Source organism: Myxine glutinosa, chromosome 10 (assembly GCF_964187855.1).
Source record: "Myxine glutinosa chromosome 10, kmMyxGlut1.1, whole genome shotgun sequence".
Classification (NCBI taxonomy): Eukaryota; Metazoa; Chordata; class Myxini; order Myxiniformes; family Myxinidae; genus Myxine; species Myxine glutinosa.
Genome location: NC_136270.1, coordinates 124,063,664 through 124,084,700, shown reverse-complemented (window position 1 = coordinate 124,084,700; position 21,037 = coordinate 124,063,664). Strand labels below are relative to the sequence as shown.

The 21,037-nt window shown below is 42.9% G+C and overlaps 1 protein-coding gene across 5 annotated transcripts in view; it reads left to right on the top strand.

Annotated features, from left to right (window-relative positions):
• The window catches only part of VAC14 (VAC14 component of PIKFYVE complex), an 82,280-nt gene that overhangs the window by 33,083 nt on the left and 28,160 nt on the right, over window positions 1-21,037 (top strand). For all 5 annotated transcript variants that reach the window (XR_013624805.1, XM_068126148.2, XM_068126146.2 and 2 more), the window contains exons 6-12: window positions 7,517-7,626; window positions 12,435-12,541; window positions 14,198-14,335; window positions 15,924-16,022; window positions 17,555-17,627; window positions 19,937-20,063; window positions 20,781-20,846. Coding sequence is in view for 4 of the 5 variants with exons in the window: in XM_068126148.2 (XP_067982249.2) it covers window positions 7,517-7,626; window positions 12,435-12,541; window positions 14,198-14,335; window positions 15,924-16,022; window positions 17,555-17,627; window positions 19,937-20,063; window positions 20,781-20,846 (720 nt within the window). In the remaining variant the exon portion in view is untranslated. The remainder of the gene's footprint in view (window positions 1-7,516; window positions 7,627-12,434; window positions 12,542-14,197; window positions 14,336-15,923; window positions 16,023-17,554; window positions 17,628-19,936; window positions 20,064-20,780; window positions 20,847-21,037) is intronic.

Sequence of the window (21,037 nt, the reverse complement as noted above, 5' to 3'; positions counted from 1 at the left end):
CTCAACTCTGTGTTTGCCTCTAAATCTTGTGTCCCAAACCCATCCCTCTCTGTACCCACCGTACCCAGTCATACCCAGCTGCTCCTGGACTCTGTGTCCTTTCCTCCTGACAAGGTGGAAAAGTTTCTGTCAACCCTCGACTCTGATTCTGCAACTGGTCCTGACGGCATCAGCCCACGGGTCCTAAAATCATGTTATTCTGCTCTTTCACTCCCTCTTTCTGTTCTCTTCACCCTCTCTTTTGCTCAAGGTCATCTGCCATCTGCTTGGAAATCAGCCAACATCACCGGTTTGCACAAAAAAGGTGCAAAAACAGATCCCAGCAACTACAGACCAATCAGCCTTCTCCCAATTATCAGCAAAGTCATGGAATCCATCATTGCTTCAGATATTAAATCTTTCCTCTTCTCCAATGGCTTGATCTCTGATCATCAATTTGGTTTCAGACCTGGTCACTCTGCTCTGGACATGCTGCTTCTGCTTTCTCAACAATGGATGGAGGTCCTCAACACCAAACAGGAAATTAGAGCTGTCTCCCTTGACATTTCACGTGTCTTCGATACGGTCTGGCACCCTGCTCTGCTCACCAAACTCTCCTCCTTTGGTATCCATGGAAATCTCCACGCATGGCTGGCGGACTTCCTCTCTGGTCGTAGTCAACGTGTGGCCCTGAATGGGTTTCTCTCATCTCCTCTTCCTGTTCAGGCTGGAGTTCCCCAAGGTAGTGTTCTGGGCCCTGTGCTTTTTCTGGTCTTCATCAATGATCTCTCTGACTCTCTTGAAAATCCTCTTTATCTCTTTGCTGACGACTCGACTCTCTGTCGCTCCATTCCTCATCCCTCAGATCGGCAGTCTGCAGCCTCCTCACTCTCTGCAGACCTGGACAAAATCACAGACTGGTCAAACAAGTGGAACATGTCTTTCAATATTGATAAATCTCACACTCTCATTTTGTCTCTGAAAGGACCGTGTGGACAACCCTCCCATCTATTTTCTCACCAATCCTCTCAAAGAAGTTCTGTCATTCAAGCTTTTGGGTCTCACTATCTGCCATGAAAATCTTTCCTGGGAAAACTACATTTCCAAGCTGGCCTCCAAAGCCGGTCGCCGTCTGGGAATCCGCCGTTGTGCAAAGTCCTTTTTGGGCACTTCTGAGCTCCTCACCACATACAAGGTTTTATCCGCAGCTCAATGGAGTACTGCTCTCCCGTCTGGGCTGGTGCTCTTGTGTCTCACCAAGCTCGCCTTCACGCGGTTGAAACGAAAGCATTCAGAATCATTGGTATCTTCCGCGATGAAGCTGATTCTGAGGGCCTTTCACTCTCTCACCGCAGGCATGTTGGTGGTCTTTTTGTCTTCTACCGACTCCTCTATGGCCTTGCTCCCCCTGCTCTGTCTGTACACTGCCTCCCCCCAAATATTCCTGCAGGATGCACAAGATCTGCCAGCATCCCTCTTCTGGTGAAATTTCCAAAATCAAGACCCTCTGCTCACCTTCACTCTTTCATTCCTCTTTTCTCCCGCCTCTGGAACAAACTCCCACACTCTCTTCAATCCCACTCCTCCCTCCAGTTCTTTAAAACAGCTGTTCACCACCATCTCTTATCTTCCCCCATCCAAAACCTTGATCTTTTCTACCCCCGTTAATACACCCCAAATCTACCTCTTTCAATCCCCAACTTCTTTCTTGAAATTCCTAGAAGTGTTATTTTGCTTTATACCGTGTATCCCTGCTTCCCCAGCCCTCCCCCTTCCACAGATATACCGATGTCCCTGTTCTCTACTGTTGTGCTTGTGCGCTTCCCTCTCTCTACCCCTCTTGTCTCCTGCTTCCTTCATTGTATGTTTTATGTGTCTGTGAATGTTTTCCTGTTCAATGTGTCAGCTCTAACACGAGCCTCAATGCTGTATTCCCCCCCCCCCCGCCCCCCCCCCCCAAAAAGGCCCCAAAGACCAAAAACACCCAAAAACTGAAAAGACCCAGAAGAACCAAAAGACTCAAATACAGCAAAGATCCTTAAAGACACTGAAGACCCAAAAGACTGAAAAGACCCACAAGACCATTGGAGCCCCCGAATATCCCAAAGACCAAAAAGAACCAAAAGACCCCAAAGACCAAAAGCATCCAAAAGCTGAAATGACCCATAAGAACCAAAAGACACCGAGGACCCAAAATAACCTGAAGACCCAAAATACCCCAAATACCATTGAAGACCCTGAGGACCCAAAAGATACCATGACCCCGAGGACCAAAAACACCTCAAGGACCAAAAACACCCCAAGGACCAAGAAGACCCCCGAGGACTCCGAAGACCCAAAATAAGAGTAAATGCTTCTCTTCAAATTGGAACTGTATACGGTGGCTTGCAAATCGAGCCTCAAGGGCGGTGTACAGAAGCGTTTAAAAATAATAAAAGTAAGTACAAGGCGGAAGGAGGTGAAATTCGCTGCACGTGATGTGTAACCCGCGTAGAGTAAAACGGGTGTTCATTTATATCCATGGGATGTCGAATAAATAAAAAAGATAAAAGCAGACCTGACCCTTGGCCGATGCTTCAGACTTTGAAATTCAGTACCCTCAAATAAACTTTTCCAACCCGTCATTTTTGACGGGCTTCATACTTGGCTATATTATAAAACAAGAGTGTCTATCTGTCCATCTCTCTGTCTCCAAACTTCTCCCTCAGTTTTGGGGCTAGCCCTGCCAAACCTTCTGTGGAACATTTTGGGGTCCCAATGGGTGTCCTAAGGTAGGTAGGTGGGAGGCTTCATAAATTCCTCAATCCAATTATGATTTTGACTCTCGATCCGGAAGTGAACACAATCGTGGGTTTGGCAGAAACATTCGCTGGTTTGACAATATCTCAATACTTTTATGATTTTGAGCTTCCACCCAAACGACGCTGCTTTTATCCATTCCAAGGTGGGTGGGATGTTTCATAAATTTCTCAGTATAATTCTGATTTTGATTTTTCGATCGATACGAATTGTTTCGTATCCACCTTTTCTCTCCGGCAGATTTGTCTGTATTGGTTATCACATCAGAACAACATCTATATTTGTTTACCTCATGAGTTTTTGTGAAATTGTATTTTGTTATATTAATGCTGTAGTATTAATTTGTGATTGGAATGATGCTGTTTGGAATGAAAATATAGAGAGATTGAGTTTAAAGCAGAATGAGGACATGATGTGAGGGTTCCACCTGTGACGTTCGTGGATTCCGCATTTGCAGTTTTGCCATTGAGCCAGGCCACCACATTTTCTGTGCAACTTTTGGGGTCCCTGCACATGTCTTAAAGTGGGTAGGAGTTTTCATTAAATTTCTCCCAAAAAATTTTTTTGGACACTTCCGCCACCCTTCCGTTTGCGGCAAGGGTACGTCGCTAGTATATTATTATAAAGTGGCTGTGCCATTGTTTGTGAGCATATGACAGGTGGTGAGTGAGACTGCTTGTATGTCTAACAACCATTGGTTGGGTTGTTGTCATTCCTTCTGAAAATGTACCACTAATCACTGAGTATATTATTATTCTAAACCACGAATGATGTCTTCCCCGAGGGTGGCCGGAGGCATTATGTTTTCGGGTTGTCCGTCCGTACAGGCTAAACCTTGTTTTTCTCAGCAACACGTGTCCGATTGAGACAAAACTTTCAGGGTAGGAGTGACACCCATGCAGAATGTTTTTATAATTGTGACGTCATAGGTCACATGGTGTGGCAGCCATCGTGGATTAAACGCAAATAATTAAAAAATATTTCTTGGAAACCGCTGAATGGAAAAATTATGAAATTTGGCACATTGTCAAGTACTCCCAATGGAGAACAAAAGCATGATAATTATGACATCATCGGTGAAGTGTGTTACGGATCCGCCACTTTCGCCTTTGTTGCTATTAAGTACTTGTAGGATTTTTAGTTTCAGGTGATATTGTTGTTAAGATGTTTGTGTGAAATGGAGATGACTTTAGTTAAAGGTAAAAATAAATGTTTGTGAAGGAAAAAGGAAAACGCAGCAAAGAAACCGGAAGGGAGAAGAAGAGAGAGGAGGTGATCGGCAGGGAGAGGAGGAGACAGCCATGAGTCGCATCGAGGCTGCGAGCGGATTTTTTTGGATATTTGTCGCAAATGAGTTGAGGCTTCCCTGGAAAGGGATTGCCCGCGACATTGTCACAGATTGCGATTGCAATTAAACCTGCATCTCAGGTTTTATTGCCAAGCATGAGTTATTGTTGGAGGGAGCCAGCACCTCCATTATGGACCGATACGCCATTTTGTCCTCGAAGAGGCTGTCCGCTTGGTGCATTTTGTTTTGTCGTTGGGATTCCAATATCGGTATCATTGTGTTGATCGCTGTTGGTTTCCGTATCGGCTCAATTCCCATATCGACCTCTCACCTCGTAACTCCTCGTCCGCCACCGTGATGATACGTGCCTGTTGTTTTGCCATTCTGCCTGACTTTGACCTTCGACCAGCGTGGGGATCCGTGCACGGACTTTGGGGAGTGTTACATTCCATTCACGTTTGGCATATCGTAAGTTTATTGCTTTGAGAGCATTGGGGAATGATCGTACCATCATATGTATTGTTTATTTGATGCAAGTGACATTTTCATTGTCCTTTCTTTAAGAGTGTTATTATTGTGTATGTGAGAGTTCTTAATACAATTACTTATTTTGTTGTACAATTGCATTGGTGTGGTTTTACCATGGTTTATTAGAACACTCAAAATAACAAATCTTTCTGCCACGTTCCCTCTCGAGACTCTGAGGTGCACCGTAACCGTGGTTTGGGGAGCTAATACGTAACAAGTGGTACACCAGCCATAAATGTTTTAATTTAATGCCTTATCCTAAAAATATGTAATTGCATGCATATGATCTCTGAACCATTTGTATTGAAGTATTAAATTTATGACGTCATCGGTCACATGGTATGGCAGCCATATTGGATTGAAGGAAAATATTAAATAATTATATCTCAGAAACCGCCTACCCTATCGATGTGAAATTTACAGATGTCGTCTAACACTATTGTTGCATATAGTTTGAAAATGATGACGTCGTAGGTCACGTGGTTTGGCAGCTGACCTTGTAGAAAAACTAACCTTATCCGATCAACACGAAACTTCATAAACATGATCCCCTACCCATACATTTGCAGAGTTTACATTTTTGATGTCATATGTCACGTGGTTTGGCAGCCATATTAGCTTGAAAGCCGATATTTTTTTAAATCCCTTCTCGGAAACCGCTTCACCGATCAATGTGAAACCTGTCATGTCTGGTAAAAATGTGACACTTCAAAACAGCTGAAGGGATTTAAACCAAACTTGTTTATTTTTAGGACGGTGAACGATGGCATCTACTCATTGTCACGGGCAGGGACTACACAGAGGCATATTGGTGACACATTTGCATTGCTCTAGTTACCCTCGCCTGAGGAGAGGGTATTGCATTTGAGTCCGTTTGTTTGTTTGTCTGTCTGTTTGTTTGTCCGCACAGAATAAATATGATTTTCTCTGCAACCGTTGATCCGATTGACAGGAAATTTTCACCATAGGTGCAACTGCACCTGTATAATATTTTGATGATAATCATTAAATCATAGGTCACGTGGTTCGGCCGCCTTCTTGGAAAAACCGAAAAACTTTGCACCTCTATATCTCCGAAAGCACTGAATATACAAAATTGAGAAATGGCTCATTGGAAAGAACTCTCCATGGGGAATAAAATGTTAATGATGATGTCATAGGTGCCTCCATTATGACGTCATAATTCTACAAGTACAAAACTTCATCCTATCAAGATGAAATTTATTGAGCATCATGTAGGCATAAATTGGTGGAGAAAAAAATGTCATCGGTCACGTGGTTCAGCCGCCATCTTAGAAAAAACCGAAAACATTTGCACCTCTATATCTCTGAAAGTGATGCATAGAAAAAATTGAGACATGGCTCATTGTAAAGAACTCTCCATGTGGAATAACATCTGTTAATGATGATGTCATAGGTGCGTCTATTATGACGTCATAATTTGACAAGTACAAAACTTCATCCGATCAAGATGAAATTTCTTGAGCATAATCTAGGAATAAATTAGTGGAGAAAAAAAAAAATGTCATCGGTCACGTGGTTCGGCCGCCATATTTGTTTTTACACAAAAGCCTTAGAAAACACTGAAAATACATCCCGGCAAGGGTTTGCAATCTCTGATTGCTCTTTCTTGCTCTTTTATTGTTTTTGAACCGTAATCGGAACCGTAAGATGCAGATCTGCATCTGCCGACGGGGAATTTCACATTTTCAGTTGTCCATTTTGCTTGTAGATACTCGTATGAGCATTGTTTGAAGATATCTGCGTATTGTTTATAAATGATACAGTAAAAAAGCTGAAGAAGTGTGCACAGAAGTGAACTCGCTCATCGTAGTCCATGACTGCCACAAGATGTTGGTACCATATCGGGTGGAAAACCTTTAATGTTGCAAGTTTGTTTGGAATTTTTATGTATTTATTTTTTAACTGGATGTAGACTTGGCACATTTGTGGGAAAAGGAAAACTTGAAATCCTTAACTCTTGAAGACCAATGAATCCTGTCAAGTTGCACCTCCTGATGTAGGAATGCCACAAAACAATTCTGTCCATCAAACTTATACCCTGGCAGGAATTTGTTTGTCACATACGTTCTATGACAGCAAGTGTATGCGAAATCAACCTGCTTCATTATCAGCAAGCGAGGCGAGGTTGATTCAGCCCACCTTCCATCATGTGAAGAATGCCTCAACACAAAAGAACATTCAACGGGCCATTTACCAAGCAGGTATTTGAAGGTGGTGATCTCTTGCATAATCTGCAGATTCTCTGCCTCAATAAGTAGATGAGAATGTCTCGACTCATTATTGGCCACTATGAAGGTCTTGTCCCATGACCCCATAATCTTCATGAATCATTTCCTTCTTATGCTCTTTTTCCTGGAGTTATGTTGCTGTGACTGCACGAGTTAACTTTTGGTCGAACATGAGGTCCTTCGGTGCCCACCTTCAACTGACCCTGTTGAATTTTGAGAAAGAATGAACCATTGTTTCTACTTTTCCGACCTATTCCACTGTAGTTTCATTTGTAGCGATCTGGTGATCATCACAAATTGTGCTCAATGCGTCCAATGTTTGTTTAAGTGATTTCAGTTTGTATGCATGTTCGAACGCTCAATGTTTCTTGGCCATTTTTGGAACTCGCTGCTCCGTTTATACACAAATGCATGAAAGAAATTTTGGTACCAAATTGTACTGAAAATCTCCTACAAATTTCCATTTGGTTTGATGTTCTCACAAGCAACTTGAGGATGCACTTGTTCGACAACACATGTGACCGTTGGCCACCATCTTGGTTTTGCGCACAATGCTTTGGCCGGCCGGTGTCAGTGTTGTTTCTTGCACGTATTACTTGCTCGTGGTAGACGATGTCATCGCTGCTGTTTTTCTCCATTTTAGTTATGCCAATAATCTGTGCGTTTACAGATCTCTGCCCTGGAAGCCGTACCAAACATCGAGCTTGTGGTGTACCTGCCCGAGATTCTCGATGGTCTCTTTACCATCCTCGGAGATCTGAGCCGAGACATCCGGCGAATGTGAGTCACGTAGGTAAAGGGTTCCTGTAAATAGCTTCCCACAGCCGAGTGTGTTCTTCAGGGGCAATGTGGCGTGTTTTGTAAAGACCGGCCCTGCCAATCCTCACAAATCTGGCATCTATGGAACTAATTGCTGCACCTCTTGTTATGACCTCACTAGCAGAAGTACCCGGCATTGCCGGGCGGGGGAGGGGAGGGGGAAGAGGAGGGGAGGGGGAAGAGGAGGGGAGGGGAACGGGGGGGAGGGGAGGAGAGGGCGGAGGGGGGGAGGGGAGAAGAGGGGGGGGGAAGTACCCGGCATTCCGTGTATAAACGTGAGGGAGAAGAGGGGAGGAGAGGGGGGGAGGGGGAGGGATGGGAGAGGAGAGAGGAGAGTGGTGGGAGGGGGTAGGGGAGGGGGAGGGAAGGGGAGGGCCAGTCAACAATGACGTTGCAGTTCTCATGGTCGGAGAGCAGCACAACAATCGCGACATCGTCCTGCATCTTCGCAACAGCACGAAGCGGATTTTGGAGACTCACCGATCCTGTGACGCCCTCCAGTACCGGCGTTGCCGGGTGGGGGAATGGAGACCCGTACATTCCCAACCCGTACATTCGCCCTCTCGACTCAAGCTGACTCGGACAAAAGCCTCGCACAAATTACACCGTGAAGGCCCTATGGCCATGTCTATGCCACAAATCAAGTACGTGAGCGAGTCGGGCGCACTGAATTGAAAATATATAGAACGCTCATACTCCGTGAAAAGTGAAGCTACAATCTTTTTGAAAAATTTCATTGGTTGCTAGGAGACGGCAGCATGTAAAAACCGTTTGAATATTTGCAATACAGTTTGATCCAGAGGTAAGTGGTATGGTTCTTGCTGGTTGGTGGACACGATATGTGTAAGGGAAATTATTTTGGTGTCCTGTATCTGGTCGTGCTAGTTGGTGAACACGGTAAATTTAAGGGAAATGATTTTCTGTCATTCTTCTGAGTGGTTGCTTCTCCTTCCCCGTATTTTTGTTCATTTTATTGTTTTTTTCCACTCTCTTGAGTTGTGGGCCTTCCTTGAGTGGTATTACATTTATCATCATCATCATCATCATCATCATCAATAGGCAAACCCCAGCTCTAGCGGGGAAAAACGATCATTCATTCATTCATTCATCATTGGAATGTCTGTTGTAAAGATACGGACATCAAGTCCGTATCTTGACGCAGAGAGCATCAAGCACCATCTTTTTATACCAGGCAACGGCAATGCACTAACGCAGACCTCGCTCGGCCCCGCCCACAGCGACCTCTCTCGGCCCCGCCCATAGCTGCCTCGCTCGGCCCCGCCCACAGCGACCTCGCCCAGCCCCACCCACAGCGACCTTGCTCGGTCCCTCCCACAGTGGCATCACTCCGCCCTACACGGCACTATCGATATATTATTCGTACAATGCCGGGTACTTCTGCTCGCTGAAAACAAATCTATGTGAAACATGCTAAATCATGCTAAATGCTAATCATGCAGAAGTACTCGGCAAAAACGCAATCGTTTTTCGCTCTGAAATACGTGCGAACACGTAACTGAGTTAATGGCGGCAACGAACATCACGTGATCGCTCTGAGCGAATCAGCGCGCTGCTCTGCTACCGGTCAGATTCTGGTCATAATATTCCGTGCTGAGGTAAAAATATGGTAAAAACATATTATGAAATAAATTTTTAGGTCAGCCATGTTCTTCCCAGGCTCAATGGCCATGTCTGTGCTAAATATCAAGTACGTGAGCCTCTCTGTTTAGGAGTCCATCGGTAACATTACACACACACACATGCACACACACACACACACACACACACACACACACACACACACACACACAAACTGTGTTTTATATATATAGATGAGCATGTCATGAAAACATTGTGGTTCTGAACGAGTTTGGTTTTTTTTCGATCTAATTCTTGCAGACGTAGGAAACCTTTCAAATGCTGAAACATGCCATCCATATTAGAATGTAACTGTTTATTGGTTTATTACTATAGAAGATTTTTCAAGTACGATGGGCAGTCAATATGTAACCTTAAAATATTTTTCACAACTTGCTTTTTGCATGTACGTGTGTAACAACTGTTATTTTTCAACATCATCTCCATTGCGTTCAATACATTTTTTCCAACACTTTAATACGGCCTGGATTCCTCGAGGAAAAAAAATCTATTTTGGCTGCTTGTGTAGCCATTCGTGCACTGCCTCTTGGACCTCTACGTCGAATCGGAAAGTGGTTCCACCAAGCGCCTATTTAAGTGGCCCAAAAATGTGGTAATCTGAAGGGGCGAAGTCTGGCGAGTAGGGTGGATACGGAAGACACTCAAAATGCAGGTCCTCGATTGTTGCAGCTGTAGCGCGGGCAGTGTAGGGCCGAGCATTGTCATGCTGCAGCAAAAAAAAAAACTGGTTAATGTGAGTAGTGCATGACGTTTTGATCTGATTGCTCGGTTCAGATGATTTTTAAGGATGATGTACTGGCGACTGTGGTCCCTCTGGGCATGTAATGCTCTACAAGTGGGCCTGTGCTATCCTAGAAGAGCGTCAGCATCACATTTCCAGCGGATGCTATGTGCGGAATATTTTGGGTTTTGGTGAAGTTGAATGGCACCACTCTTTGCTTGCCCTCTTCGTTTCTGGCTGAAAGTAGTGGACCCAGATTTCATCCCAAGTCACTAGGCGCTGTAAGAAAGCGTCGCCTTCTGTTTCGTAACGTCGCAGAAGTTCTTCACATGCGTCCACTCGCCGTTCTCTCAGTTTGAGTGTGAGTTGTCTTGGCACCCACCTTGCAGACACTTTGCGGAACCCCAGCACGTTGTGAATGATATGGTGTGCTGAACCATGGCTAATGTTCAATTCGGGGACCACTTCATCCAGCGTAATGTGACGGTTTTCCCTTAGCACGCGCAAAACTCCTGCAACCATTTCTGGTATGTCGGCTGTGTGAAGCCGGCCGAGCGAGCAGCATCTGCCACACTGGACATCCCACTTTTAAATTTCCTGTCCCAGTCGTACACCTGCTGCAGCGATAAACATGCGTCACCATATTGCATCTTCATTCTGCAATGGATTTCGCTGGTATTCACACCCTCACTTCCCAAGAAACGGATGACAGAACGTTGCTCCTCCCTGTTGCACGCTTCTAGGGTAGCTGCCATCTTGGAACTGCACTACTGACGTCATATGCTCAATGTTGACAGATCTTAAACAGGCAAAACATGACTCTTACCCATAGATATAACATATGTCATCTACAACTACACACATTACATTCTCAAATGTATATCCCCATTTTAAGGTTACGTATTGACCGGCTAGTATATTGGTTGGTCTTGTGCGTTGTTCTGTCTGTTTGTCTGTGTTTTTGTATGTCTGCCGATTGTCTATAGGTCACAATTTCAATCCGATTTTCACGAAACTTCACCAGATGGTAGAGTTGGTCATCGGCAAGAAGCCTATTGATTTTGAGGTTAAAGGTCATCTTGAGGTCAAATTTCTAAAATTGTCATTTTTATCCGATTGATTTGAAAATTGAACAGCAATCACATCGTGCATCACTGAATTGTGAAACCAACTATTTTAAGGTCAAAAGGTCAAAGGTCAACTCACGGTGAAACTTCTAAAATCATCAATTTTCATCTGAAAAATCATCAATTTTCATCCTATCAACTTTACAATTAAACAGCAATTACATAGTGAATCACTGAATTGGGAACTCAACTATTTTTGAGGTCAAAGGTCAACTCGAGGTTAAACTTCTAAAATCATCAATTTTCATCTGAAAAATCAGCAATTTTCATACGATTGAGCCGAGCTTTTATTAAGATCGTCAATTTTAAGCTTGATGAAATGGACAATTTGATATATCCATGGCAATTTTTTGGGGGAAGGGGAGTGGTGGATTTTGCAAGTATCGTTCTCTGCACGAGGTCTTCTTGTTTTATGTTTATTACCGAAGGGGGAGTTTTATTTCCACAATTCGTTTTTAATGCATCTTTGCACTCGGGGTCGAGTTGGTTTGATAGATCTTCAACTGTGCATTCGTCAAGCACTGTATGATGGAATGCTCTGACTTAAAATGTTTGAAACCTGTATGTGCTGCCGCCATCTTATTCCTCCTTAAAAGTTGTTGCTTTATTGGACTTTAAGACCACATACAACATATTGTATTTAAGATCTGACCAGCCAAAGTCGTCGCACGACTGTCCTTCACGCAGCTCTCTGCAAACTACTCCTGCCTCCTGTCATCGTATCTCGGCCGATGCCAAGATCTTTCTGCTTAACATAAGACAATAAAAAACTGGTTAATGATAAATTTTGTCATATAGAAAACTTGGTTGGAAATTCAAAATGTGAACGTGTATGGAATGTCTCTTATGTCTGATCTTCATTGTTCATGGGTATCCATTTCCATGTCACACACACACACACACACACACACACAGTCACACACACACACACGCACACAGTCACACACACACACACGCACTTCAACCTCCTATATTATTCTCGTTAGGCCACACGTCCAACAATTCCACCCGTTTTACAAAGTTTGCTGTGCGAATGTTGTGTGACCATTAGAATCCGGCCTTAAATTCCCGAATGCAATTATCGGCGAGCTTGTTTAACCCTGAAGTCGTTTATTATATCCAAACAAGTTAAATCAAGGCTGCCGTTTGACCTTTTTATTTTATATTTATTAATGTGCTCAGTAAATGTTACAAATGTTTTGGGACAGCAAATGCTATTTCCTTTTCTGAGGTTTGTGGATTAGCTGTGTGTTTGTTCTCAGGTGTGAGACTGTGCTTGGGGAGTTCCTGAAAGAAATCAAGGCAGAGACCAAGGGTGTGAAGTTTAGTAACATGATAAACATACTGTTACTGCACTGTCAGGCTTCAGGTGAGAATCTGTGCCATTCTTCGGCTAATGTTGAGGAGGGGGAGGAGGAACAGAGGGAAGTTGGTGGAATGCAGAAGGGATTTCAAATGAGCTGTCCTTCATTATTCTTGGATTCTCTAATGAATATATTTGCAAAACAAATTAACTATTTTTAGACTGAAACTCGAGCTAGGGTTAGTGTTGGGGTCTTTTTGAAGGTTATGGTCCAATAACTTTGAGCAGCAGCCAAAACGTTATTGAACCCTAACAATGACATAGATCCCAACCCCAACCCTAACCCTAGCTTCTTCTTATTATTATTATTCTTCCTCAAAGCACTGACATATTAAAGATGAGCTCACACCTGAAACGCCACTTTAACTCCCTCACTAAAATTTGTCCTTTTGAATTTTACCACCGATGCAGACCTATTCATGTCTTCATGAAAACCATTTTTCCATTGTTCGACCTAAATTGTTTTTTAAACATTAAGAATTGATTTGTACTATATATGGGCTGTTTAAGATGCGCTGTAGATGAGATACTCTCAATGGTCCACGAAAAGCTTTTCAATCCTGAAGTTTCTAGGATTTATGAATGAAATATTTAATTCCTGACTCGTTGTATGTAACAAGTAAAAAGCCCGTCATATATGACAGGTTGGAACAGTTTATTCGACGGTGCAGCCTCATGAGTGTGTCAGGTGTGCTTTTATCTTCTTTATTTATTCGACATCCTACGGACGTAAATGAACACTCATTTTGCTCTGTGCGCTTTGCACATCACGTGCAGTGAATTTCACCTCCCTGTGCCTTGCATTGTTTTTTGTTTTTTAATGCTTCTGTACACCGACCACGAGGCCCGATTTTCAAGCCACCGTCTACAATCCCAATAGAAGAGGCATAATTACTCTTTTATGGAAAATGTTTTTAGAGTTTGTTTTATCCTGAAAAATAGACTGTAGTGAACACACATTCGTGTTAAAAGAGTGGACTTTAAAATCTACCGTTATGAAGGGGGACAGACATCTGTACAAACACGCAAACTGACAGTGTTTTATATGGTGGATTGATTGTACTGGCAACATACCCGCCCTACGGGCGGGGCTTCAAATGGGAGGCCCAAATGAAAAGGCAAAATATTAGAAATTGAAGGGGTTTTTTTTATTTTAAACGATTTATATAAACATCCGTTAAATCATATCACACGCAAATCATCAAAATCTAAACAGTATTTGTAGAATTTCAATAAAAGCCACATCACTGTTCATATCGGTAAATATTATTCCATCGTGTTTGGAAAAATTGGAAAATAGGAAAATTGGGGGAAAAAAATGGAAAAACAATAAAGGCTATTTTACTCCAGGGGTCCCAGGATTACCCACCCAAAATTTCGTTGCGATCGGTTCAGCCGTTTTTGCGGTACCTGGGAGCAGACGGACAGACAGACGGGGACAGACATTTGGTGAATTATAGTAAGATGGTAAGAAATCGAACTGGATTTTGTGGACTATTCTGAGTATCTCGTTTCAAGAAGCTTTTGAATGAGCACCTTTATACATGATGTCGGAGAACCTTTACCTTTGTTTTCGCTTCATGCATTGAGCTGCAAATGTTTGTTTATGCTTCGAATTGCTCTCGATAAGTGACCGTGCCACACGCTCTTTATTCCATCTAGATGAGGTAACCCAGCTCACCGCCATGACCTGGGTACGTGAGTTTGTGGAACTCGCTGGGCGGTGTCTCCTGCCATTCGCTGCTGGCATCCTCGCTGCCGCTCTTCCCTGCCTTGGCTGTGATGATACCAAACGCAAAAGTATCCAACCTGTGCAATATGCCAACTCGTATGTCGATTGATTTGTCTGCAGATGCTGCAAAAAATGCAAGAACATTGTGTGGCAAAGACCTATGTTTGTTGCCCACGCCACTTAGGGTGGACAGGGGTCATTCTTCAGCCCTGTTTGGCTCTGTCTGTTTGTGTATGAACACGATATCTCACAATGTTGTGGACGGATTCGGACGAAACTTGGTGGACAGTTTGGATGTGTGACAAGGCCGAATTGATTCGATTTTGGTGAAGATCCGGATCTGGATACTAGGATTTAAATTTTTGTTTTAAAGATTCTTCGCCATTGAGAGATGAGGTCAAAAACGATATAGAGCATGCGATCTCAAAAATATTCTGGACGGATTCCAAATAAATCAGGTAGATAAGTTGTTTAGGTGGCAAGAATAATGTGATTAGATTTTGGTTCAGGTCCGAATCCAGATCCGACCTATCAGTAGGATGCAAAACATGAGCTGTTCAGCCTGGCGGAGGTATGCGCTCTACCGAGTGCCATTGTAGTTAAATTGGTGTTGCATTTTTGAGGATCCACCGTTGCTTGTCCCTTCAATGGTGGCATCTCGAGGCACCCACTGGCTCTAAGGACTGGTATCCAGCACTTGGAATTAAGTCCGACTTGAGTTCATGTTTGTTACCCACTGGCTCGAGATGCAAGGATTCTGCATTGAATTATTTCTCCTTAAAAAACACTTGTCTCCATTGCGTCATGTGGCTGTCTCCATTGAGTAGTTCATAGATTTATATTATATGGTCCTATTTGTCACAAATTGTAAGTCATTTGATTTTAAGATCTCTCAAGTCGTTAACATGACATTTACAGGGGGTTATATTGGAGGTTTTCAACACTTTGATTCGCATGACCATCTGTCCTTCCGCTAAGTGCCGCTTCATCAGGATGAACATTATCCGAGCAGAGTATGGAACGAATTTTCAACATACAGTATTCGGTTCATGTTTTTGAATCTCCATCTGCATGATGTGACAAGTACAACACATGTTCCAGACTCAGATATAAATTGATCACTTTTTGGAGATTTCCTGAGCCAGCAGGATAGCCTGGTGGTTTGCCGCACTCGCTTTTTGGCCGTCTTGCAGGGCGAGCCATCAATGTCTGTGCCATCGCTCTCATAGATGTTGAGGTGGAGGAACCATTTGCCTGCATTGGTCATTGGTGGATGTTGAAGATCTCACATTGTCATTCATGAAGAGGTGAGTTATCGCCAGCTGTCTGAACAAATTCCAAATTCCTGCCACTTCGTATGTCAAACTGCTGTGCCTGGCCAGCCGATTTGTGAAAGACTTTGGCCAAAACATCTCTCGAGACTAAACAAGAACTCCATCAGCTTGATGCCGTCACCGTGAGCACCTGACAGCAGATGCACCGTTAATCATGCGACACCTTATAGAAGAAGTGGTGTTTCATTTGGCGGGAGTTCAGTAGTAATGTTGCCAGTGTGGTAAGAGACTTTGATTGTAAAGTTTTGATGTGCGTGCGATTTTCTGTTCTCTTGTTTTATCACCATGTCAATGTTCACCTCATCCTGAGCACTGGCGTCAGACATCCGTGACACTGCATCAGCCTGTAATCAGAACCTTATGAAGCTCATCCTGCCTGAAGATGACACAGACGGCTCCCTTAAACTGCTACCTGATCCAGGTATGCTTCTCCCTGGCCGTTAACGATTTGATCCGGATACCCAGCCCCGTGTCAAAATAACGATGCAGAACTTGGAATTAGCTTAGAATACAGACGTTACGGTTGTCCTCCATCTTGCATACATGACGGTCTAACTTTGAATGTCAACTTAGTTGTATCCAGAAGGAGGGAAGTCGTGTCGAATATCCACTAGATCTCAAGTTTTAACCCTTTAGAAACCCCCATCTTGCGTACACCGTTAATAATTCCTCGTGTTATTACCCTCGCCTGAGGAGAGGGTATTGCATTTGAGTCCGTTTGTTTGTTTGTTACTTGCCGGAATAGATTCCGGCAAGTATGTTGGTTGGTTGGTTTGTCTGTCTGTCTGTCTGTCTGTTTGTGCGCAGTACTACGTCTACATCGTTGCATGTAGCATCGCCATACTTTACACACATATTTGCCTTGCCCTGGAATAGACTGTGCCCAATTTTTAACTCTCTAGGCCCAAGGTCAAGCTCAAGGTCTCCCAAAACGTGAAAATCGTTAGATTTTAATCTTACAGCCGCCATGTTGGTGCTCACCGTCACTGCGATGCAAAGCGAAAGACGCCTCAGAGCTGTCACATTCACAATCGCTATGTCGTATGTACTCCCGATACGTGTTTCCTTCATTGTAAAAACTACCAAGTCAACAGTTAAAAGGATTTTGAGCCGATAGGTGTTACGGCCTTGGCAAGATCGATGGAGACAGCGATCTGTTAGCTTATACACCGCCCAAATAGCTATGCTGCTAGTTATACACCGCCGGCAAGAGTATACATGTATAGATTTCAAGAGTATACATGTATAGATATAGATTTCCCGCCATTTTGATCGAAAATGACCGATTAAAAATAAAAAGTACATTCCGGAAAATCCTCGGTCTTTGACCGATTTTTCATCTGTTTTTTTGTCCGCACAGAATAAATATGATTTTCTCTGCAACCGTTGGTTCGATTGACAGGAAATTTTCACCATAGGTGCAACTCCACCTGTAGAATCTTTTATGATTATGACGTCATCGGTCACGTGGTTCGGCCGCCATCTTGGAAAAAACGAAACGCTTTGCACCTTTATATCTCCGAAAGCGCTAAATAGAAAAAATTGAGACATGCCTCATTGTAAAGAACTCTCCATGGGGAATAAAATATGTTAATGATGATGTCATAGGTGCCTCCATTATGACGTCATAATTCGACAAGTACAAAACTTCATCCGATCAAGATTAAATTTCTTCAGCATAATCTCGGGATAAATTGGTGGAGAAAATAATTAATGATGATGTTATCGGTCACGTGGTTTGGCCGCCATATTTGTTTTAACACAAAAGCCTTTAAAAACACTGAAAATGCATCCTGGTGAGTGTTTGCAATCTCTGATTGCTCTTTCTTGTTGAGTTACTGTTGTAGTCTCTGCCTGTGTAAGTTTGTTTGTGTATGCAAATACATGGATATGTTATACGTGTAATCTAAACTTGAACAGCCTGCCTGATAAATCCTCATCCTGCATCAACAGCCTCGGTCACAGAGACGACAGAAAAAGCAAACGACAACGCCATTGCTGGGATTGATGAAACACCTGGTGAGAGGTGAGATCCTAACACCCCACAGGTTGTGATTTGAAGAGAACACGCCATGCGCCCACCAAGACGAGCTGTGTGTTCTGTTTAAATTATAATTTCTTGATTAGGCCTGCAAGTCAGGATGGTGGGAAGCTTATTGTTTTTGCTGGGGTTTTATTATCATAATTGCTACTATTTTTTGTTATTAGGGGTCCAATCCTTCCAGGATGGATACCTATTGTTTTTGTTCAGATTCTTCTTATATTACTCTTCTGCCGGGATTTTGCGCATTTATTCTCTTTAAAATTCATTTTCTCTGCAACCTTTTGTCCGATTGACACAAAATTTTCACCATAGGAGCTATCCTCCTGGAGAATTTTGTAATGATAATTATGACGTCGTAGGTCACGTGGTACCGGCGCAATCTTGGAAAAACCGAAAAACTTTGCATCTTTACAATACCTTGCACCTCTTTGCACCGCCACAATATGCATTCAACAATGGCCAAAATGGCCTCAAATGAGAGGAAAAAGGGAAAACACATTTTTACAACTTTCCCTAAATTTCCCGGACCGGGACTTTTTTGTGTTGTTTGTTGTTAGTGATGCTGAAATGTAAAAAAAAAAAAAAAAAAAAAAATCAGGAAAAATTTCTTCTGTGCCAGTTTTGTGCCCGTGAAACTGTTAAATGCCTGGAATGTTGGAGAATAAAGTTTGAAAACGATTGTCATAGGTCACATGGTCTGGCAGCCATATTGGAATTAATGAGAAAAAACTGCATAAATTAAATTATTGTTCTTCTCTGAAAACACTGAACAGATTGATGCAAAAGTGGAACCATATGCTTGACTATCCTTGGGGATATAATGTTGAATGAATATATATATATATATCCCTGGTGTTGGGTGTTGGTGTTGGGCCCTGGTGTTGGAATCCCTGGTGTTGGGCTAGTGGCTAGGGTGCCGGCTTTAGGATCCTAGGATCCTGGGTTCGAATCCCGGTCGATTGCTGAATTAACGCCAGGGGGGTTGACTCAGCCTGTCATCCTTCCGAGGTCGGCTAATTGAGTACCAGTTCACTGGTAATTCCCTGTTTGTCGTTAAAGGCGGCAAAAAGGGTTGGCGTCAGGAAGGGCATCTGGCCGTAAAACATTGCTTCAAAAAGGGGACCGAAAAACAACAACAACCACGGTCCCCGAAAAAGGCCAACCCCCGCTTTGCAGGGAGAAATGGCCTCTAAAGGTGGTTTTTTTTTTTTAGTCACATGGTTTGGCAGCCATATTGGATTTTAGGAAAATATTTCAAAAAAAATTCTCTGAAAGCGCTTACCCTGTCGATGCGAAATTGTACAAATATCATCTCACACCATTGATGCATAAAGAGTGAAAATGGTGGGCAAGGTGAGTTTTGTTTGTCTAATGGAATCGCAAGTCTTGATTAAAAATGGTGAACAAGGTTTTATTTATTTATTTATTTTTGAGCAAGTTAAACTTTTGTGTTTTGTTTTTGAGTTGATTGGTGTTTCTAATGATGGTGAGCGATGTTTTTATGCCTCCATTGGCAAGGTCGCCGGAGGCATTATGTTTTCAGGTTGTCCGTCCGTCCGTCCGTCTATCCGTGATAGGTTTTCATTACCGCGATAACTTGAGAACGGCTGAAGGGATCTTAGTCAAACTTGGCACAGACATGTATAATGAGGTAAAGATGAACTGATTAGATGTTGGGGGCACGAGGTCAAAGGTCAGAGGTCATGTTAGGTAAAAATCCTGTTACTGCGATAACTTGTGAACCAGTGATGGGATTGTGACCAAATTTGGTACAATTATGTAGAGTAATGTAAAGATTAACTGATAAAATTTTGGGGTCAAAATTTTAATATTTTGGGGCAAACATCAAAGGTCAAATTCCGTAATAGGTCTATGACCTGAGAACGACTGAAGTGATCTAATTCAAATTTGGTACAGGTATGTATAATGACGTAAAGATTAACTGATTATATTTTGGGGTCCCGAGGTCAAAAGCCAATGGTCATAGGTCATGTGAGGTAAAAATGTGATAATTTGTGAACAGCTGAAGGGATTTAAATTAAACTTGGTACCAGTATGTATAATGTTGTAAACATGAACTCATTAAAATTTGGAGTCAAGAGGTCAAAAGGTCATAGGTCATGCCAGGTAAAAATATGATAACTTGAGCACAGCTGAATGGATTTAAATCAAACGTGGTACAAGTATTAATTCCAATGATATAATATGTGGGTGGAAGCATATCGAGTGACGTCGAAGAGTGTCGTTCTAGTTTATTTATTCCTTATTGTTGACACTGACGTTTGTCACAGTACCATGGAGCTTGATCTTTTTGGAATTGTGGAGGTGCTGGCGCAACATTTGGGCCACTCTTCAATAGACACGCGCATCGCCGTGCTCAGATGGATCTACAACCTCTATTTGAAAACGCCTCGCAAGGTTCGACCTATTCAATGTCCAATTGCTGAGCTGTTAGTCATTGTGTATCATTACCTGAGATGCTGCGTTCGCTTTGACTTTCAACATGCATCTCGTAAACCAAGGGAGTACCTTTCGGTAGAGTAGTGGTTGTCTGCTACTTCTGTTCACTTCCATGGGTCATCTTGTATTACTTTTCTTTTCCTTTTTCGTGCCAGCACACATTTGCACCCTGAGCACTTTTTAAATTATTGACTAAACTGGGGGTAACAAGCGTTCGGGTCTTGGATGTGACACTTGTCACTTGGAAGTGACGAGGAGCAAGGTGAGTTCTGTCACTTGGAAGTGACAGAACTTCCTTGACACCAGATTACACCGTTCACTCTCTGAGTGTGTGGATGCTGTCTGGGCAGCAGCTCTTGCACATTAAATAAATCCATGCTCCCCCAAAACCCCGCCCCTGTCCCCTTCCCCCTCCAGGTGTTCACACATCGCTCATGAATGCCAGTCGTTGACTACGAAGGGAAAGCTATTGTGTTTGGTTACCTGTGGTTCTTGAACATGCTGACCCATAAAACTATTTTGCACTTGGCCCAACCAGGAGAGTTTTGGTGTACGAATCGATCAACAAACTTGTCATCACATGTGACGTTGCACTGATTCACTGAGAGGTGGCTGTTCCATTGGAAACGTCGTACAGCATGCAAAGGAAGCCGTTTCTGCATTTTATACTTTCAGATGCTCCAGCAAACAGAGAAGTTGTTTCCCGTGCTGCTGGAAGTGCTGTCGGATGAATCTGATGAGGTAAGCAAGGACCTTTTTCCTTTTTTTTTTTTCTTTTTTTTTTTGTATACAAGATCGAGGCTCGTGTAAGAGCTAACATTTATCACACACACACACAAAAAAAACGGACACATTAAAAAAAAAAACATAGTAAAGGAAGCGGGAGACGAGATGGGGAGAGAGAGGGAAGCACACAAGTACAACAGTAGAGA